Source organism: Stomoxys calcitrans, chromosome 4, assembly GCF_963082655.1.
Source record: "Stomoxys calcitrans chromosome 4, idStoCalc2.1, whole genome shotgun sequence".
Lineage (NCBI taxonomy): Eukaryota > Metazoa > Arthropoda > Insecta > Diptera > Muscidae > Stomoxys > Stomoxys calcitrans.
The window spans coordinates 35,522,714-35,542,305 of record NC_081555.1 but is presented as its reverse complement, the minus strand read 5'-3'; the positions used below and the strand labels follow the sequence as shown (position 1 = coordinate 35,542,305).

The 19,592-nt window shown below is 38.4% G+C and overlaps 4 protein-coding genes across 5 annotated transcripts in view; 2 read left to right on the top strand and 2 right to left on the bottom strand.

Annotated features, from left to right (window-relative positions):
* Nucleotides 1–230: 230 nt before the first annotated feature.
* On the bottom strand, nt 231–10,351 carry LOC106084843 (cytochrome c oxidase subunit 6B2). 2 transcript variants are annotated; one of them, XM_013248775.2, is made up of 2 exons: nt 10,243–10,351; nt 231–654 (listed from the first exon to the last, which is right to left on the bottom strand). In XM_013248775.2, the coding sequence occupies exon 2, from the start codon at nt 641–643 to the stop codon at nt 413–415; it is 231 nt and encodes a 76-aa protein (XP_013104229.1). In that variant the 5' UTR covers nt 644–654; nt 10,243–10,351; the 3' UTR covers nt 231–412. The 2 variants fall into 2 exon arrangements, with proteins under 2 accessions (XP_013104229.1, XP_013104228.1); XM_013248774.2 differs by having other exon boundaries at nt 231–720; nt 10,243–10,345.
* Nucleotides 7,775–10,231, bottom strand: LOC106084842 (CLK4-associating serine/arginine rich protein). Its single transcript, XM_059367031.1, has 2 exons — nt 9,513–10,231; nt 7,775–9,120 (listed from the first exon to the last, which is right to left on the bottom strand). The coding sequence occupies exon 2, from the start codon at nt 9,114–9,116 to the stop codon at nt 7,863–7,865; it is 1,254 nt and encodes a 417-aa protein (XP_059223014.1). The 5' UTR covers nt 9,117–9,120; nt 9,513–10,231; the 3' UTR covers nt 7,775–7,862.
* A 1,970-nt stretch (nt 10,352–12,321) lies between the features above and the next one.
* Nucleotides 12,322–19,592, top strand: part of LOC106084844 (ATP-binding cassette sub-family D member 3) — a 73,039-nt gene continuing 65,768 nt past the window's right edge. The window contains exon 1 of the mRNA XM_059367282.1: nt 12,322–13,085. Within this exon, the coding sequence (XP_059223265.1) occupies nt 12,973–13,085 (113 nt within the window). The 5' untranslated portion in view covers nt 12,322–12,972. The remainder of the gene's footprint in view (nt 13,086–19,592) is intronic.
* LOC106084845 (uncharacterized) lies at nt 17,177–18,459 on the top strand. Its single transcript, XM_013248777.2, has one exon. The coding sequence runs from the start codon at nt 17,267–17,269 to the stop codon at nt 18,341–18,343; it is 1,077 nt and encodes a 358-aa protein (XP_013104231.2). The 5' UTR covers nt 17,177–17,266; the 3' UTR covers nt 18,344–18,459.

The window sequence follows — 19,592 nt, the reverse complement described above, 5'->3', positions numbered from 1 at the left end:
AACTTAGCACGCTTTTACTTGTTAATATTTCAAAATCATAAATTCGATTAAATTTAAGGCAAATTTTTATTTTGTTGGGCTACTATCCAAAACGTTGTGGTAGCCCTTTCTAAATTCCAATCAAAGCATTTCTACTTTTTTTAAATTTTATAGATTTTTGTTCTTTTTGTTTTATTACAATTTCATTATTTGTTAATGATATTTATTGTAATTTAAATACTTTTAGGTGGTTGTTTTGTTTGAATGTTTTTATTTTTGGTAGAATTCACAATTCATTGATGTTGACAACAAAACAGCAGACAATATATTTTTTAAAAGGTAATGTATGTTAGCAAGCCAGCGGATGAGTGAGAGAGCGGCAAACTCCATCACCCAGCCAACTCTTTTCATATTAGTCTAAAGAACAATGAATTTAAATTCTGCCGGGGAAGGTGCCACCATCGATTTGATCGTTCCACTTCTCAACCCAGGCATGGGGGCACATGGAGGTGAAGACCTTCTTGAAGTAATTGCAGGGCTCGTAGTTGGCGCCACGCTTCTTCTGGCAACGATGGAAATCCACATAGGACTGGTAGCAGTAGCGGGTCACGTTTTGGTTGGGGAAACGTGGATCAAAGGGGGCGGTTTCCAATTTGGCAGTCATTGTGGTATCGCCTTTTTTCGACATGCGAGAGGAAATTGAATAGAATTAATATATGTTTGAAAAAGATAAGACGGGCTCTATGAACACAAAAGGTGAAAATTACGAAAAAGATGCATATGATTGGTACAAACAATGACACCACACAGATGAAGGGCAGACCGAGCAGAGGAGCATATACCAAGCACATGTTAGATTTATGTTAGTTCATTGTGGCAACAATGGATGGTTTACATAGTGGTTAGGTAAGGTTTTCATAATTTATGTTGGTCATTTAGCAACAAAGAAAAGAAGAACAAAGAAAATTTATTTAAAATTAATTTAAAGTCGATGGGAATGTATGTTTGTCTATTATTACAAATAATACACCATAGGCTGGGTTAGTATATGGAAAATTTTTTAGCGACTTTATTATTTATTAATTAAGTTTTATTGTTTTCTGATAATGATGTAAACAACAACTAGTTTTAGTCATATTATGTTGATGGTTATCATTATCAGTTTTTAGTATTATTTGGTTAGAGGTCTTAAATCTAGGAAAAAAAACATTAAGACAGAGTAAGAATTTTTGTTTGTTTGTTTCTATAATTTTTCACTTAATATAGCTGTCATTTTAATTTCTTCTATTTTTTTTTTTTTTTTTTTTTTTTGTCTAGAAATCATAATGAAATTCATTGTTTTTCTTGTATCTGCTATCGTTAAAACACATATTGGCTTTTATTTTTGTTTCGTTTGTGTATTGACAAAATTGACTTTACTTTGAAGTAGAGAAGGCAATTGAGGATAGTGGTCTTAGTGAAACATACATTGAATTGACTTGCATGGCCGAAATGTATATGTAAATATTTTACCCGATTTATCATATATCTATAAAATGAAATTTGTAACAAAGGTCTGAATTTTAATTTTAAAAGAAACTTGTAGAGTGTTTTCCTATATAATTATGCCTCAATGGTTCATCACCTGTAAAATGAGATCGTACAGTAGGTTAAGTTGAAAAGAGGGTAGGGATGTTAAAACGCCCAATGCCACTATGGACATACACCTAAGCCAGCAATCGTAGAGTTGCTAAACTTAAAAGTCCTTCAGCATTCTCACTTTAACTATTAGACATTTTAAGAGATTAGAATAATGCTAATTTTGTATACCCACCACCATAGGCATATTGACCAGCGACCCCATAAAGTGTATGCATTCTTTGTCGTCTTGACATTTTATGTCGTTCTATTGTAGAATTTCCATTCCTAAACTTGTCATTCCGTCTGTAAATATCACGGTAGCGATCGAACGCGTAAAGTTGCAAATTTGCCCACGAACATTCCATTAAGGAACAGGAGCAAACTTCTCACATATCAATGAGTGCTATCCGATTCAAGTTTTAAGCTCCATGATAAGGGGCCTCCTTTTTATTGGCGAGACCGAACGGCGTACCATACCAGATGGTACAGTACCTCCCACATGTTGCCAACATAAGGGGATAACGACCGCTTACAGCGGCATAGGCGGACATGCTAGCCTCTGCGCTACCGCGCTAACCGCTCGAAATATTGCAGTTATACTTTTTAGGTTATTGCTGTAGCAGTGTGTTGTACGCTGAGACGCGGAAGGCCTTGCCAATGAAGGACTTTATCGGATCAATCCGGTACGAACAAGCGGCTGACATAGGATTGTACTTCTTAGGTTATTGGGCATTGCAAATGGGCCATATAGGCTCAGATTTAGATATAGCTAAGTGGTGTCATTAATATCAGAGAAGAGTCCTTGTTGTTTCTAAATGGGATTCTTATGGGCAAACATGCATACTGACATTGCACTTTTTTGGAGCAGATTCGCCAATTTCTTTTGTATTTTCGATTGGTCAATATTTCTTGGTTCTAAATAAAGTTTGACATCTTATTCTGATCCTATTTCCAAATTTTCTTGTAGAATTTTTTCCAATTGATCGCTGCCAACGGGAATTCTCCGCTAACCTGGTTTATTCCTCTATAAAATCGACTGATATTTAACAACAAAAGCATTAAGTTCGGCGGATCCAAACTTGGGATATCCACCACCTCGGGTATATATGTAAACCACCTTTCTTCATAATCCGGTGAAAAATGTATTATTTATGCACCAATAGCAGCTTTATCCAAATATGGTCCGATTTGGACCAAATCCACGGCCATTGAGTGGTCTAATAAATACAAGTCACTGTTCAATTTTACTTCAATATTGGTTTTTCGGCAGCTATATCCAAATATAGACCGATCTAAACACGGATGTCGAAAAGTCAAATTTCAGAGAAATCGTGCAATAAATTCGATTTTTATGGGCCTTTTTATTGGTCTTTTTGGTGGCACGGATGTCGAAAAGCCTGACATAAGTCACTGTGTCAAATTTCAGGGAAGTCGGATAATATTTGTGCCTTTTATGGAGCCAAGACCTTAAAACGAAAATTCGGACTATATGGCTATATGAAAAAATATGTCGAAAAGTCTAACACAACTTACGGTCCCAAATTTCAGTGAAATCGGATAATAAATGTGCCTTTTATGGGCACAAAACCTTGAATCGAGAGATCAGATTATATGGCAGCTATATCTAAATCTGGACCGATCTGGGCCAAATTGAAAAAAGTTGCCAAAGGGCCTTACAGAACTCACTGCCCCAAATTTCAGCGAAATGGGATAATTAATGTGCCTTTTATGGAGACAAGACCTTAAATCGAAAGATCGGTTTATATTCAAATCTGGACCGATCTGGGCCAAATTGAAGAGGGATGTCAAAGGGTCTAACATAACTCACTGTCCCAAATATCAGCAAAATCGGAAAATAAATGTGGCTTTCATGGGCCTAAGACCTTAAATCGAGAGATCGGTATATATGGCAGCTATAACCAAATCTGGACCAAATTGAAGAATGATTTCAAAGGGCCTATCAGAAATCACTGTCCCAAATTTCATCAAAATCGGATAATAAGTGTGGCTTTTTTGCGCCTAAGACCCTAAATCGAGGGATGGATCTATATGGGGGCTATATCAAGATATGGTCCGATATAGTCCATCTTCGGACTTAATCTTCTTATGGACAAAAAAGACTCTGTGCAAAGTTTCAGCTCAATATCTCTATTTTTAAAGATTGTAACGTGATTTCAACAGACAGATGGACGGTCATGGTTAGATCGTCTTAGATTTTTATGCTGATCAAGAACATATATACTTTATAGGGTCGGAAATGAATATTTCGGTGTGTTGCAAACGGAATGACAAAATGAATTTGCCCACATCCTTCGATGTTGGGTATAAAAAATTAATATTCCCCCATCCTTCGGTGGTGGGTATAAAAAGGAATGCTTCAATTAATTTTTTAATTGAAAACATTTCTATTTTCAATTAAATTTTTAATTAAAAAAATTTTCGTGATATTTCTTCTGTGTTTGTGCCAAGTGGGGGGGGGGGTCTGAATTTCATTTCCCAAATATTGCAAACTACAAAATATAAAACCATCTGGATTTAGCTTTGTTCAACACGAAAAAATTGCAAAGTGATTACGTTCCTTACCCAAATATTATATGTGTTGAGCAAGATATGAACTATTGGTTTGCCCAAAAAGTAATTGCGGATTTTTATAGAAGAAAGTAAATGCATTTTTAATAAAACTTAGAATGAACTTTAATCAAATATACTTTTTTTACACTTTTTTTTCTAAAGCAAGCCAAAAGTAACAGCTGATAACTGACAGAAGAAAGAATGCAATTACAAAGTCACAAGCTGTGAAAAAATTTGTCAACGCCAACTATATGAAAAATCCGCAATTACTTTTTGGGCAACCCAATATTAACTCACCGGTGGACAAGCACACGATAACTTTGATAAGGAGCTTAAAATATTTGCGAAAAGTTCAAAAACTCAGGAGTTGATAAAAATTAAAAAAAATTTAAATTTTATCGATACATAGGCGTTATTTATACTACGGCAAGGTAAAGAAGTTACGTTCATTTGAACCAAACGGAAAAATGGGCATATGACCCATCATGACTATATGGGACTCGGTTTTTTGTTTGCTCCGTAGAATCAAAAATGGCTGAACCGATTTTCTTAAAATTTTCACAGATTGTGTAAGTTTGTCTGAAAGGATACATAGGCTATATAATTTTTAGATTTCGGATATAGGCGGTCCCTCCCCCTTAGCCCAACAACGCCATCCAAAACCAAAAGTGGTCCGATAGGAGGCACAATATGGGTATCAAATGAAAGGTATTGGAGACTAGATAGCGAATATCGTATTAAAATTTTGGTTCAAGTACTCAGCGGGCCTCCCCAATCCAAAAACTCTTCTAAACAAATATATTCGACGTTAATGTCAATATGGGTCTCTAATGAAAAGTATTCGACAGTAGATTACAAATATGGCATAAAAAATAGCCGATCCTGTCTATATGGGACACTCAAATGAAAGGTATTTGGGAGTGTATTACGAATATGACATTAAAATTTGAGTTCAAGTCTAGATGGCGCTTTTCTTACCAAAAAAAAAGTTAAATATGTTAGTTGACCCATAATGACAATATGGAACTCAAATGAAAGGTGTTTGAGAGTAGAAAGCGAATTTGATATCCAATTTTGGAACCAAGTGTTTGGGGGTACGCCCTAAAGCGCCCCCTATGGAGCTCAAATCAACGGTATTTGAGAGTAAAAAACGAATTTGATATCTATTTTCAAGGCAAAGTGCCAGTGGCCGCCCCAGCCCCATAAAAAAACTCTCCAAACATTTCATATTTACTGACCATGGCAATATGGGGCTCACATTAAATGGATTTGGGAGTGCAGCACGAATTTGATAGCCATATTTGAGTCGAAATGTCTGAGTGCCAAACCCTCCAAACATTTCATATTTACTGACCATGGCAATATGGGGCTCACATTAAATGGATTTGGGAGTGCAGCACGAATTTGATGGCCATATTTGAGTCGAAATGTCTGAGTGCCATCCCTCCCCCAAAAAGCACTTCTCATTACCCTAATTTTTAAAACCACTAGATCTCGGAGATTGGTAATGCAATTCGTTCAACATTTTTTTTTTTGCACTCTCAAAGTCAAAACCAAACATCAATCCCATGGCAGCCGGTTGTACGTACCGGATTGACCCGATGGAATCTTCATCGGCAAGGGCTGCCGCCTCAGTGTACGTGTTCGTCTTTTTTCGTCATGGGAGAGGCACATCCCGGAGTGCCTTCTCCGTATGCTTCTGGTCCGTGCCGGGATTGAAAAGAAACCCGGACCCTGGTTCTGTTCCGTTTGCCAGAACCGCCTTCATCATCGGTCAGTGTCGGTGAGGTTCTTCATCGGCAAAGGCTGCTACAAGAACAAAACAAAACATGGTTTCTATTGCTGGAGTCGGGTGCCTTGGGGGACATCCCGCCGAAGGGTATATACAATAGACCAATGATGACAATATAGAGCTCAAACAAAAGGTACTTGATATCCAATTGAAGATTTATGGGTTTGAGGAACTACCCCACCCGTTGTTTAAATTAAATGATTTTCGAAAAATTGATTCTCATTTTCGGGACAAAGTCCCTGGGGTCCATCCCACCCTCAAACAGAATTTATTTACCCATCATGCCATTATGGGTCTCATGAAAGTAGAGCACAAAGCGTATATTTACCTTAAGTGTCAAGTGTCTCTCTAAACCGTAAATTTTTACGAATACGATAATATAGAACCCAAAAGAAAGGTATTTGGGAGTGGAGTAAAAATTTACCCAGGAACCGAGAAGGGGCACACTTCTCACACATCAATGAAAGCTTTTCTATTCAAGTTTACACTCAATGATAAGCACTTTTTTTTATAGCCGAGTTCGAATGCGGTGCCGCGGAGCGACATCTCTTTGGGAGAGAATTTTTTACATGACCTTGCATGGCAAATGTCGCCAGCATTAAGAGGGGATCTCCACCGCTTTAAATTTTGTCCAATGTTATCGCCAGGATTTGAAAGCAGGCGTTCAACGTTATAGGCGGACATAGACTACAGAGGCACGAATTCGATGTACACATTCAGGGCGAAGTGTCCCAACCTTCGAGACCTTAGAGAGTTAAAGAAGCCTGCAGTGGAGCGGGCCCGGTTCGGTTAGTTGCTTTATATAAAAAATCGTCGATTTCTGTAGACTAGCTTAAAGATGAACCAAGAGAGTCAATATTTCAGATCTTAAATCATATCAGTACCTCAATTGATATTGGCGAACTCACAGAATAATGTTTGGTAATCACAATTTAAATTTAAAATACCTTGTCCACTGCTGCAGTGGACATAGTACTTCTGCTATAAAATATTGGTTAGTCTCAAAAATGTGTTAATTACGTTAAAACTTATAAAAACCAACTTAATCTCGTTGTGTATTGCGTGTCGTCATCTAACAATAAATCTCTACATATGGGATGTTAGATGTTCGATATTCATGGCACATTTGAATTTTCATGCAAGAGTTAATTCAGAAATTTGGAAATTTTAAAACCTAGTTTACCATGCTTGTGTAAACATTTGAAAAATTAATTCTTCTACTTCTCATATTGTTTAATATCTTCATAGATCTTTAAATTTATTGGAAATCCTTTAGCGAATTGAGGGATTGTTGTGTTTTTTTAGTAATCTTAAATTTTAGTTTGTTTTTTTAGAATGTTTTTTTTTTGCATTTTGCTGGCTAATAACAGCAATTGTTGAAATCTCTTGTGTATGTTCGCTTCTACCAAATACATATAATTCTAAAGGTATACTCTATTATGCGTTATCTATATATGAAAATATTCAGAGAAACATTTGTAAATGTTTATGTAAATAAAACTTAATACTAATTATGCTTGTATATCGTATAGATGTCTTAAGGGTATATAAAAAAAAGGTTACCAAGGACAAATAAATGTATGGACTGCTCAGAAAAAGGTCAATAGAAATCTTAAATTTTATAAACCTTTAAGCAAATGAGTCTGTCTATGCATTCATTTGTCCATGAGAAGACTTCAAGATTCCTAGTCCAAAAAAAAAACTAAAAAAAAAAACGTTTTCGTTCAAAACGTTTGCAAACTCAGGGGGGAAGAAATAATACGAAAGGAAATAAGAACGGAAAATAAATAAAATTTGAAAAAAAAGAAAAAGTTATGCACAGTCCAATGTCAATTGGTTTTTTTTTCTCGATACATTGGATTCAAGTTCATTTTTCCTATTCACGCTGCATTGAGAAAATTTATTTTATTAAAGGCCTATTGCCTTGTTCCGATTCACAGGCTGTGTTTTTGTATTTATTCACTTCAGCCAAATAAAGGGACCAGAAATCCTTGGGATCATTGCTGGGTTCGGCGTTTGCTTTGGGTTTGGCCACCACACCAGTCTTCAGAATTTTGCCTCCCTTTCGTCGACCCACAATGGGAGGGGGTGGCGCACTTTTACCTGTGGCTGTGGCCACCAAATATGGCGCTGTAGTGGGATTGACAGTCGCTGCCGCCAGTACCGGCACAGCAGGGTTTACAGCAGCCACCACTGGTCTGGCTGCTGCCGTTGATGTGGATGGTTTGGGTTGCATTTGCTGTTCTTGCATTTTTTTGAAAATTTCCAAAAATGAGCCATCATTGGCAAATACCGGATGTGAAGCTTCTGGCTTGGGTGGAGGATACACCTTGCCTTCTTTGGCCAATGCTTGTCTCAGTTTCTCTTCCATTTCGCGATGTATGCGCGCCCTATCTATGGGCTCGTCTTCATCAAATTTGTACAAGGCTTTTTTCGAGGTGCTGCCCTCCTCCTGTTCGGGTAAGGGCAAATCTTTCAGGCTTTTATCATGCAAACCTTGTGAGGAACTGCTATTGTCTTCGCCATCACCATTATCTTCTCTAATGGCCCTTAATTCTTTGCGTTCAGATTTTCGAGTGCCTTCCTCAATCTTTTTTGTGGAATATTCACGAGAATATGATGATGATGATGATCTTGAGCGAGAGCGTGATTTAGAACTTCTACGTCTGTGTTCTTTATCTCTATCGCTATGGTGATGACGTCTGTTATATCCTGGAGATCTGGAGCGTGAGCCAGAGTATGATCTGGAACGCGAGTCACGATATCTGTGAGATCTAGCTGAGTGGCGGCTACCACTATCTAGCCGGCGCCGGGACGAATAGCCGCGGCTGCGACTGCGGCTGCGACTACGACTATTGTATCGCCCACCACGGCGGTGACCACCGCCACGATGGCGTTCAATAGAGTCGCTGCGAGAACGGGAGCGACTATCTCGATCATCGCGATGGCGACTTCTGCTAGAACGACTGCCCTTACCACTGCCTCCCCTGCGAGGAGAATCCTCGTAGTAATCTCTCGACTCTATATCAAACTCATCCCTTCGCACTCGTTGTGGACCACCTGACGACGACATGCTGTACACACAGTGGTTTTCGTAGTTCGTTGTTTCGTTAGGGCTGATGGGGCGGGGGGCCAAGGCACCAACACGTTTCATGCACCTGTAAATCAGAGACCATCATCCTCATAATTAGATTTGTGTTTCTAGTCTTGTGAGTTACAATTTATGTTATACCTATTTTTTTCATGCTCTTTCTCATTTTTTTCGAAAAAGTTTTTCTTTTGCCTTTAAATATTTTCTTGTTATTTTTTTTTTTTTTTTTTTTTGCCAAAAACAAGTCTTGTTTCTGGGCTATTTTAACGAAAATCAAGATTCGAAAAAATCTCCCACCAACTTTGTGTTTGTTGAGTAATTAACAAGAAAATATATGAGCAGCATTTGAAATTGCTGCTCTCATATAGTCAAAAAGGTATGTGGTATAGTATTTCTCAACAGTTTGACACAATTTTAAGGAAATATATATCATATGGAAAAAAGTTATATGGACATTACTTGTTTCTTGATTGTTAGAACAGCTTTCGCCGTCGCTCACGCCACTGCCGCCTTCGCAAAACAGTCCAAAACGCCCAATTATTGTTGAAGCGAGCGCCTCTCTGGCTTTGCGTTGGTTGCTGTTGACCCGGCAATGCGGTCTGCTGTTGTGCTTGATGTCTCTGGAGCCGCAGGCAGCCGATTTAAGATTTTTTCTGTTCAATGGTCCTGCTTTGTTTTATTTTTATGGCGTAGAAATGAAATCTTTATTGTGTTTTTGAGAGTGGGGTAGTAAATCCTGTATAAAAAATGAACTTGAACGCATGAATATTTTATGTCTCCTATTGGAACTGTGCATTATAAAATTTCTTTTAGAAAACCAAAATTTCTAAATAAATTTTCAATAACGTTTTATACTTATTTCCTTTCTTCCGTTCCTTATACCCCTACTACAGGTGAACTTAAATCTAGAGTACAATAGTTTTGCTACTCATTGGAGTTGTATTTCCAAATTTTCATTAACCAGAATGTAAAAATTCTAGTTATGTAATTTTTTTTCTTCTCCATTTGTATGCCTTGTGTGTATCACCTTTGGTGCAGTAATCACTTCACTCATTTTTCGATTACACATTTTTCTTTTTCTCTTCATTGCAACACAAACAAATTCTTACTCTGTTTTAACGTTTTTTTTTTATAACAAATGATATATATTTTTGGATATTTTATGTGGTTTTGTAATATTTGGGCATACCTTTTGTGGTTTTCTTGCTTCCTCAAAGAAATTAATTTATCGCTGCGACTGTGTCACGTCTCCTAATGTAGCTGTGCCGTAGCCTCGTTGAAATAGCGAATAGAAAATCGATTGCAGCTTATATCGATTTTGCATTATTCGATAATTGAATACTGATTTAAATGATAATCGATTTGTACTTAAAAGCGGTGTTGCCACTATGAAAAAAATGTCCAACCAATAATTTTCAAGAAACCATGCCAAATCCGCACACGAAAAGGATTGAAATAACAGAGAAAGCAACTCTGCCGAAAAAATAAAAAAAAAACAAATTTACAGTAAAATGAAAAGAAATAAAGGAAAGAAAAATACACATATTGGAAGCTACGACTGCAGAAACCCTATATACGAAAATGCAAACGACGCAAACTGCATGTCATTTAGAGCAAAATTCTGCCAGCGTCATGTTCTTAGATAATTCTCATTTATTTATGTTCACAAGCGGCGCACATGGCCGAACAAAATTTGAGTATTTTTGTTTACCAATTTAAGCTGAGTATTCGGTTCGGCTTTTCAGGCGGAATGCTGTCACACTCCATAAAAAAGGAAGTTGGCGAAACGCTGGAGGAAAATAGGTGAAAAAGTAGTACTCTGATTAAAGTGTGAAAATGGCAAAAAGAAATTTTAATGGCAACGCTTGACATCATTGTCATGGTTCTTAACTATAATACATGCACACAACCAAACCTCGTTGACAGATAGGGCACTTCGAGAGATACAATTTTACTCAGCTGTTCACGGTACTCTACCTGGTAATTATGTCATGATACCAACCCTTAGCGGATTCCCTAACTTAAGCAGGGTATTCTGTTCAACCTTTCGAGCGGAATGTTATCAATTTCCATATGAAAACGGCAGCGAAACATGGGCTATAAATAGGCGGAAAAGTAGTATCCTGCTTAGGGTGGCTTTCTCGTAGAAAATATTTAGTTCGTATTGGCTAAAATAAATAAATCGCCTTTTAACAAATTTGATTTTCCTTACACCTTTCAGGCAAACCCCAGGGCTGATTTAATAAGGTGGTCTCACGCGAACAGCGGTTAATAGCCGGACAGGTTTGACTAGTACTAAGACGTCAGATTTTTGTCTGCATTCTCTTTGTTGTATCTTCTTTCTCGTATATTCTCTGCTCATTTACGCACATGTATACACACACGCACACAAATTTCTTTGAGTTTATTGGCAAAACGTCGATCAGATGACAACATAGCGGATTACTTTTTTTAAATCCAAAATTAACCCGATTTTATAACTGCAATAGTCGATAAAAGTACCATAATATGCAACTGTTTTCAAGAATTGTGTATGGTTGTGTGTGATATGTACATTAATGTATACGCATTTACTGTTGGGTATGTCACTTAAATCCCCAAAAACGCTGTGTAAACGGACAGGATTTGTTTTAGGATTTAGTTAAATCATTAAAATGTCAATGTAAACGTGCTATGTATGTAATTCGGCCCCAGATGTGTTTTGTGTGGTAAACTCAAAAGTTATATAGAAAAGTAACACGGGATGGGAATGATTTGGTTTGCGCGATAGACAATACAAATTTAAATTTACTTGTTTTTTTTGTCATTCGGTGTTGCCACACTTAAAGCAGTGTTTTTGGTCGTCAAAGATAAAAATCGTTTAAACTTTAGCGATTTTGCTTTTTAACATTTGTTTGCAGAGTTGCATTTTTATCAACGCAACGTTCCTCAATGCGCTCATTCTGTTTTGGCCTTTAACGCTATTATCGGCATCAGCTCATTGCATTACCTTATCACAGTACTCTGGTCAACAATTCGCCACGTTAACACGTTAAAAGTGTCGTTTACGTATACCAGAACGTCCGCACAAATTGTAAATGTAGTTCAAAATCCTCTATTCCTCCATTCCACACTTTCGCAGTGAACGGTCATTCCTCCATTCATTCAAATTCTAAACAAGCAAATCAAACAGAGAAAACAATAGTTATATTCGTGCAATCATACTTCCGTCCTTTTTTTTGGATTTTTAGGAAACGAAATTAATGGAGCTCGCGAGCTCCCAAGAAAATCAGATGTTGTTTATTAATGCCAGAAATCAGATGTGTTTTGTGTGGTAAACGTTTCGGTTTTCAAGCAAGTTTCTCGTTTCTCAAAGTTTAGCGCGAAAGGCAGGCAGCAAAAAGGCGGAGGGCAAGCAACAAAATAAAAAAAATGTCTATGAATTAACAAATTAAAAAGTGAAATACATTTACACGCACACTCACGAATAGACTCACCCAAACGCAGCGATTCCCCCAAAAGCACAAACACACCGACAACAAAACGAGTAAAAAAGTAAAAAAAGAAAAAAAAAACTAAAAGGGGTTAGAATTTAACGAAATTTTATGTAAATTATATTAAAGAAAAGCAGCAAAAGGTTAATTAACATTTTGCTTGATATTAAGCCACCCAATAGAGCATAGAAAAGGGGGCATTGTGTGTATGTGGAAGAAAGTCGGAAGACTCGCTCGCGAAAAGGTGACACTTCGACACTTCTATAATAATCAACCACAATAGCAACAACAACAACAAGAACGGTTGAAACGGGCGGTATAGTGCTGTTGACGGTGACGAAGGCAAACAGCAAGTGGAATTTTTCCCTTAAACATCTATAGATTGTAATAATAGTGTGTAGTAGCACAATTAACGACTATTTGCAAGTGAAAGGAACATCAAAGAAATGGCTCCTTCCCTTAGCACATTGCGCGAAAATCAGAATGCCATCGTGGGACTCACAGGCATCTCGGCTGCCGTATGGATAATAGCCTATGGAAAAATTAATAGCAAACGCAGGTGAGTGTTCTCATTCCTATGGCCATTCATACGTTGAAAGTTGAAAACCAAAAAGAAATTTTTAATCTTTTCAAAATGATGATGGCTATTTTTCTTTTTTAGTTTTTTTTTTTGCTGTTATTTCTTTTTTGTTATAAAAGTCATTGTCATAGCTAAAGTTTGTGAGGTCGTTGTTCGCACGATAGCTTATGGCCTGACTATGGTTAGCTCATTAGCTGTTAGTCGGTCTATGTGCGTCCGTATGTAAGAGCACTGCTGGCTATGGTGTTAGATATTGACTGTCTTACATGACATACTCACAACTGACAACTAACAACTGTAAACATTGAAAAATCCGGTTCTTAACATGAATCCACAAGTTTTGCATTAACATTGGCATTAGATACGGACGCTATTGCTGGTATCTCTGCCTTTTCAAGTGCAATTTAACAGAGATTCTACACATGCGGAATCATTTCGTTAAAGATCCACAAAGAAACGGCTATTACGTTGCGTTTTGTCCTTCACCGGCATAGAGCGGTTTTATTTTCGATTACCCCGCTTTGTGGATTTTTGAAATACCCGTTTATATTGCCTTGCCCCCTTGTATGCCCGCCAGGCTCAATCAATACTAAACAAAAAAAACTCACTGGTATACTAACACAGTTTGCTAGTAGCTGAAGGTTTGCTTTGTATCTTATTGCAGTGTGTTCCGTAAAACATCAGGTTTTGTTATACCTAGTTTTCGTTTCGTTTTCTGCATGCATGTACCCATTGCCACAGATCTTGCTAATGATGTGATGTGCAATATTCATTGCATTGATGTGAGTATTTATGGTTGATGGATGAATGTATGGATGGGCTTATTTCAATACTACGATCTTGTTTTTTTTTCTTCTATATCTTCGAGCATGTTATTATCTTTTATAACGGCGAAGCGCAGCTTTATTGAAACTGGTCAAAACGAATCAATACTTAAGCACCCATTACATGATCAGACATGTCATATGAGCTGTCACTTTCTGTATTCATAAGACTTGTCTTATGTACGTCATATACGAATAGAGGGCGCCCTAATCGGCATTTATTCTCATATGTATTGTACTTTACTTTGTAATTTCGTCATTACATTTGTAACCCCTCTAAATATTCGTCTAAGACCCGATAATCTACTTATTCTTGGTCGTCATGCTATTTTAAGTCGATCTAGCCATGTCCGTCTGTCTGTCTTTCGAAAGCACGCAAACTTTCGAAGGAGTAAAGATAGCCGCTTGAAATTTTGCACAAATACTTTTTATTAGTGTAGGTCGGTTGGGACTGTTAAAGGGCCAAATCGGTCCATGTTTTGATATAGCTTTCATATAAACCGATCTTGGGTCTTGACTTCTTGGGCCTCTAGAGGGCGCAATCTTTTATGGTCTGATTCGATCAATAGCTTGATGCCGCTCCCATATAAACCTATCTCCCGTTTTTGCTTCTTGAGCCCCTACAAGGCGCAATTTTTATACGAATGAACTGAAATATTACACAACGACGAATTTTGAACCGTTCAGCCCTCTCATTGAGAGATCTGCGACAGGCAAGGGCGGTTTTTGTGTGCATAAATACTTTTTCCAGGGATTTAATGGCTGCCTGGCTGTCTGAGAAGATATTTATGCCAATCGTCATTATGACATTATATCTTAGCCATTCCAACACTTCCTTCATTGCAAGGATCTCCGCTTGATACACAATCCTGAGGACGGGTAACCTTTTCGATATGATCAGTTCTAGATCTTTGGAGTACACGCCAAAACCCACCTGGTCGTTTAGTTTGGAGCAATCTGTTCTGATGCGGTTAAGTATTGAACAGTAGGTGGACTTTTGAAGCGCCGTCCACCAGACCACAACACCATATAGCATTATAGGCCTGACAACTGCAATATATACCAAATGCATGACACGCGGTCTAAACCCCAACTTTTTTTATTGGCCCTCTTACAGGTGTAGAGGACAAGAGTTGCCTTTCTTGCCCTTTCCAAAATGTTGGATTTGAAGTACAATTTCCTGTCCTGAAAAATACTAAGGTATTTTGGGTAAATGAAACATTCTCTCCTCCCAAGGAGACAAGTTCCACTGCAGGCAACTTGTATCTCCTGCTAAAAAGAACTACTTCTGTCTTGCACGGATTTATACCTAAACCACATTCGGTAGCCCACTTTGCTGTTGCACATGGAGCTTCCTGATGTATATCTCTTAGAGTGCTGGGAAACTTTCCCTAACCGTAATTGCCACGTTATCAGCATAGGCGATCACTTGTACACCGTTTTCTTCCAGAGACAATAATATATTGTTAATGGCTATATTCCAAAGTAGAGGAGGCAGTACACCTTCTTCAGGTGTTCCTCTGCCCACACATTTTTTTAGATCCACAGATCTCAAGCCTGCCGTAGGGACGTAAATATTAAGACTTCTTTCTATTCTATCCATTGACGACAAAACTGTGGACCTCTTTACAGAGTTTACAGCTCACAGTTTACCTTCGGGAATTGGCCTAAATGTCGAAGAATTAGCATAAAAGTCGCTAGACTCATACCAGTGGCATCACTTAACCTTCAGATGCCTCCCAGATGTTGTTGAAGTACTTTCTTAATTCTTTCTTATTGAGTTGAAACTTTGCACAGGTCATTTTTTTGCCCATAAGTAGGTTAAGTTCGAAGATGGGCTATATCGGACCATATCTTGGTGTAGCCCCCATATAGACCGATCCGCCGATTTGGGGTCTTAGGCCCATAAAAGCCACATTTATTATCCGATTTTGCTGAAATTTGGGACATTGAATTGTGTTAGGACAGGTCCTTTTTTTGTCCATAAGCAGGTTAAGTTCGAAGATGGGCTATATTGGACCATATCTTGTTATAGCCCCCATATAGACCGATCCGCCGATTTGGGGTCTTAGGCCCATAAAAGCCACATTTATTATACAATTTTGCTGAAATTTGGGACAGTGTTAGGACCATCGACATCCTTCTTCAATTTGGCCCAGATGGGTTCAGATTTGGGTGTACCTGCCATAAAGACCGATCCGCCGATTGAGGGTCTTAGGCCCATAAAAGTCACATTTATTATCCGATTTTGCAGAAATTTGGGACAGTGAGTTGTGTTATGCCCGTCGAAATTCTTCTTTAATTTGGCCCAGATCGGTTCAGATTTGGATATAGTTGCCGTATAGACCGATCTCTCGATTTAAGGTCTTGGGCTCTTAAGAGGAGCATTTATTGTCCGATGTCGACGAAATTTGGGTCTGTGGGTTGTGTTAGGCTTCTCGACATTTTTATGCAATTTGGCCCAGATCGGTGAAGATTTGGATATAGCTGTCATATAGACCGATATCTGTATTTAAGCTCTTGAACCAATAAAAGACGCATTTGTTGTCCTATTTCGCCGAAATTTGGGACACAGATTTGTGTTAGGCCTTTCGACATCCCTCTTCAATTTGGCTCAGATCGGTGGAAATTTGGATATAGCTGCCATATAGACCGATCTCTCGATTTAAGGTTTTGGGGCCATAAAAGGCTTTTTTTTTTTGCCCGACTTCGTCAAAATTTGGGACAGTGAGTTGTGTTAGGCTCTTCGATATTTTTCTGCTTCTTGACCCAAATCGGTTCAGATTTGAATACAGCTGCCATATAGACCGATATCTCGATTTAAAGTCTTGGGCCCATAAAAAGCGCATTTATAATCCGATTTCACTGAAATTTGAAACAGTGACTTATGCTTCTCGACATCCGTGTCGTATATGGTTCAGATCGGTTTATTTTTAGAAATAGCGACTTAAAAGACCAATATTTTGTCATACACAATTGAACAATGACTTGTATATATTAGCATTTGGTCCAAAGCGGAACATATTTCTATATAGCTGCTTTGTTTATGGGCGTAAGGAATGCATTTTTTACCGGATTTTGACAAAAGGTGGTTTACATATATACCTGAGGTGGTGGTTGGTATCCAAAGTTCGGCCCGGTCGAACTTAACGCCCTTTTACTTGTTCTTATTTGGATAAGTATGACGACCTTCTGTGAATAAATTTGCATTGCACACTCATTGACACTTATGACATATTTTTTCAATATTTTTTGTTAATTCAAATCAAATTTGGCATCCATTTTTTGTAACTAAAATTTATTGGGGCCAACTCATTATTTTCAAATTCTAAAACAATGCCTAAATCAAAATTCAATGTAGAATCTTCCGAAGAAGAAAGCCAAATTGTACCTCGTAAAAAACCGCGCTTGACTACCAAAGGCCTTAGGAGTTCAAGGAGAGTAAAACAAAAGCAATTGGCTCCTGCTCCTCCTACAGTTGTTGATCTTCCGCCGGAAATATTGGAAAAAATTATCGGAAACATAGATATTTGGCATCACAATCGAATACGTGAAACTTCTCGACGATTTCGGGATATAAGTGATCTTTATATATGTCATGAATTTGAAAAGTCACTTTACAAAAATGTCTCCACCAATCCCCAAAGCTATGAAAGTGCCGTTTTGCTGGGAATTCGACATGCAACCAATGTATATGTGCGTTCAGGTTTCAAGTCGCTCTTTTGCGGCTGCCTATTGCCCATGTTGCGCGATTCGTATAAAAATCCATTTTGCCCTCCCATCGAGAAGGTTACTACATTTTTGGTACATTTCTACAGCATGGTGGAGGATGCTGTCGATGGTCCGGCTTCCCAGAAATCAAGGCTTCTTTATGTTATAACCCTCTTAAGATTGTTCAAGGCGTTTCGTGCAAAATATACAATTGTCTCAAATAGTAGTCTGCCCAGACATTGGCGTGCTGTCATTGAATTGGAAGGTTCTTGGATGGGCATGTTATGGCATTCGAAAGCAAACGCCCTGGATTTCTCAAATAAACGAAGAAATCTGTTAGTAATACTTACGGAACTCCTCATTGCAAGCATAAGTGATAAATCTTTCAAGCGTGTTTGGGATTGTCCCAGTGAACTGTATGTTTTTGGCAACGACACAAGTGGCCACAAGCGAGCGCCTCGAACAGTATTTACCTTAACTGTTTATGGAACAAAAACCATCAACAGCCTGTTTCAGACATGCTTGGAAGAAGACGATGAACAGTTTACCTGTCCATTACAATTGCCGAAAGGTGAACTCATGGTTGATTTGGATATAACCTCAAGAGAGGCTATGAAGTGGGGTTGTCCAAAAACTCGTCATATGACATTTAGTCCATTCGATCAACTTACAAGCAGCGGTGAAGAGGAAGGATATGAGTAATAGACAGCGATGGGTTTATTCAAAATTTGTCTATGTGTGTAACTTCCGATATTACTTTGTAGTTCTTTTTGCAAATTTGTATAGAAAATATATTTTCAGTAGCGTTTTTGTTTTGACATCCTCTTTTACCGCTTTAACTCCTGAAAAACGTCTATCCTACTACTAAGAGTTCCCACAGGGTCTACTGCTCACGTAATAGCATGACCAAAACTAATCACCGGTCGTACCCAGCATGATGCCTTTTGCATCTCGATCTCATATGGCTCGATGCCAGAGCCTTATTGGCTCATGTATGTACCCAATAATCAGTCTTCTTTCTTTTTCATCGGCTGAAAAGAACTGCATTCGTCCAATAGTCTTTGTAATTTGCCAATTTCCAAGAATTCAATAAGGATACTTGCTTCATCCAACGGCGGGGTTCCTCCAGTCCAACTCTGACTTCGGTAAAATTAATTTGAAGTCGTCAATGAAGAAGGATCACATTGGTTGTTGTTGTTGTAGATACATTTTCATGTGGAGGTGGCGATCCCCATCAAGCTCCTGTAGGTGAGTAAGCTCGTTTCGGTCCAAAGGACCGATCGCTGCGAGAATAGGGTGGCCATTGGTTATTTAAAGGTGCCAATAACTCGCCTTGTCATACCGAGCATCATAGGCACTCAGTATTTGTGCAAGAGCCGGTGCTGCCCGACAGATTGGATCTCAATGTTCCAGCCTTTATGGTTCTCACAGCTATCCCGTGCAGGAGTCAAATTGGTATATGATATGGAGTGTATGAGTCGTAAGTTGTTCTGTTACAAGTAAATTACGCATGTAGCCCCGTGATGAGTGAGCGAGATCCAAACACAATCAAGTGATAGTACGTGACCGTGACCTGACCGAGTAAAAACTCTTCTTAAATGATGGCTCCGGACTCTAATGATTAACAATCCTTCTCGCAACGGTTGTCAAGACGCTTGAAGAACTACTCCTATCGAGCCTCGTTTTAGAATTACCATTCGCCGAGTATCAGCATAGATTTTGAAGGCTACTGCTCTGCATGCCATCACCGTACACATTTGCCGTGGCTTCAATTAGCCCAGGATATGTGATAGGACGATTCTCGTGGCACTGGGCCTATCAAAACCATTCGGGAAGGTCAACCATACCAAATTATTTGAGGACATCGCCAATACGTCCCTCCAGTCAGTGCTAAAACGCTGGATGGCGAATTATCTGTTTGGTAGCCAGTTATTTCTGGAATTTGCGGATA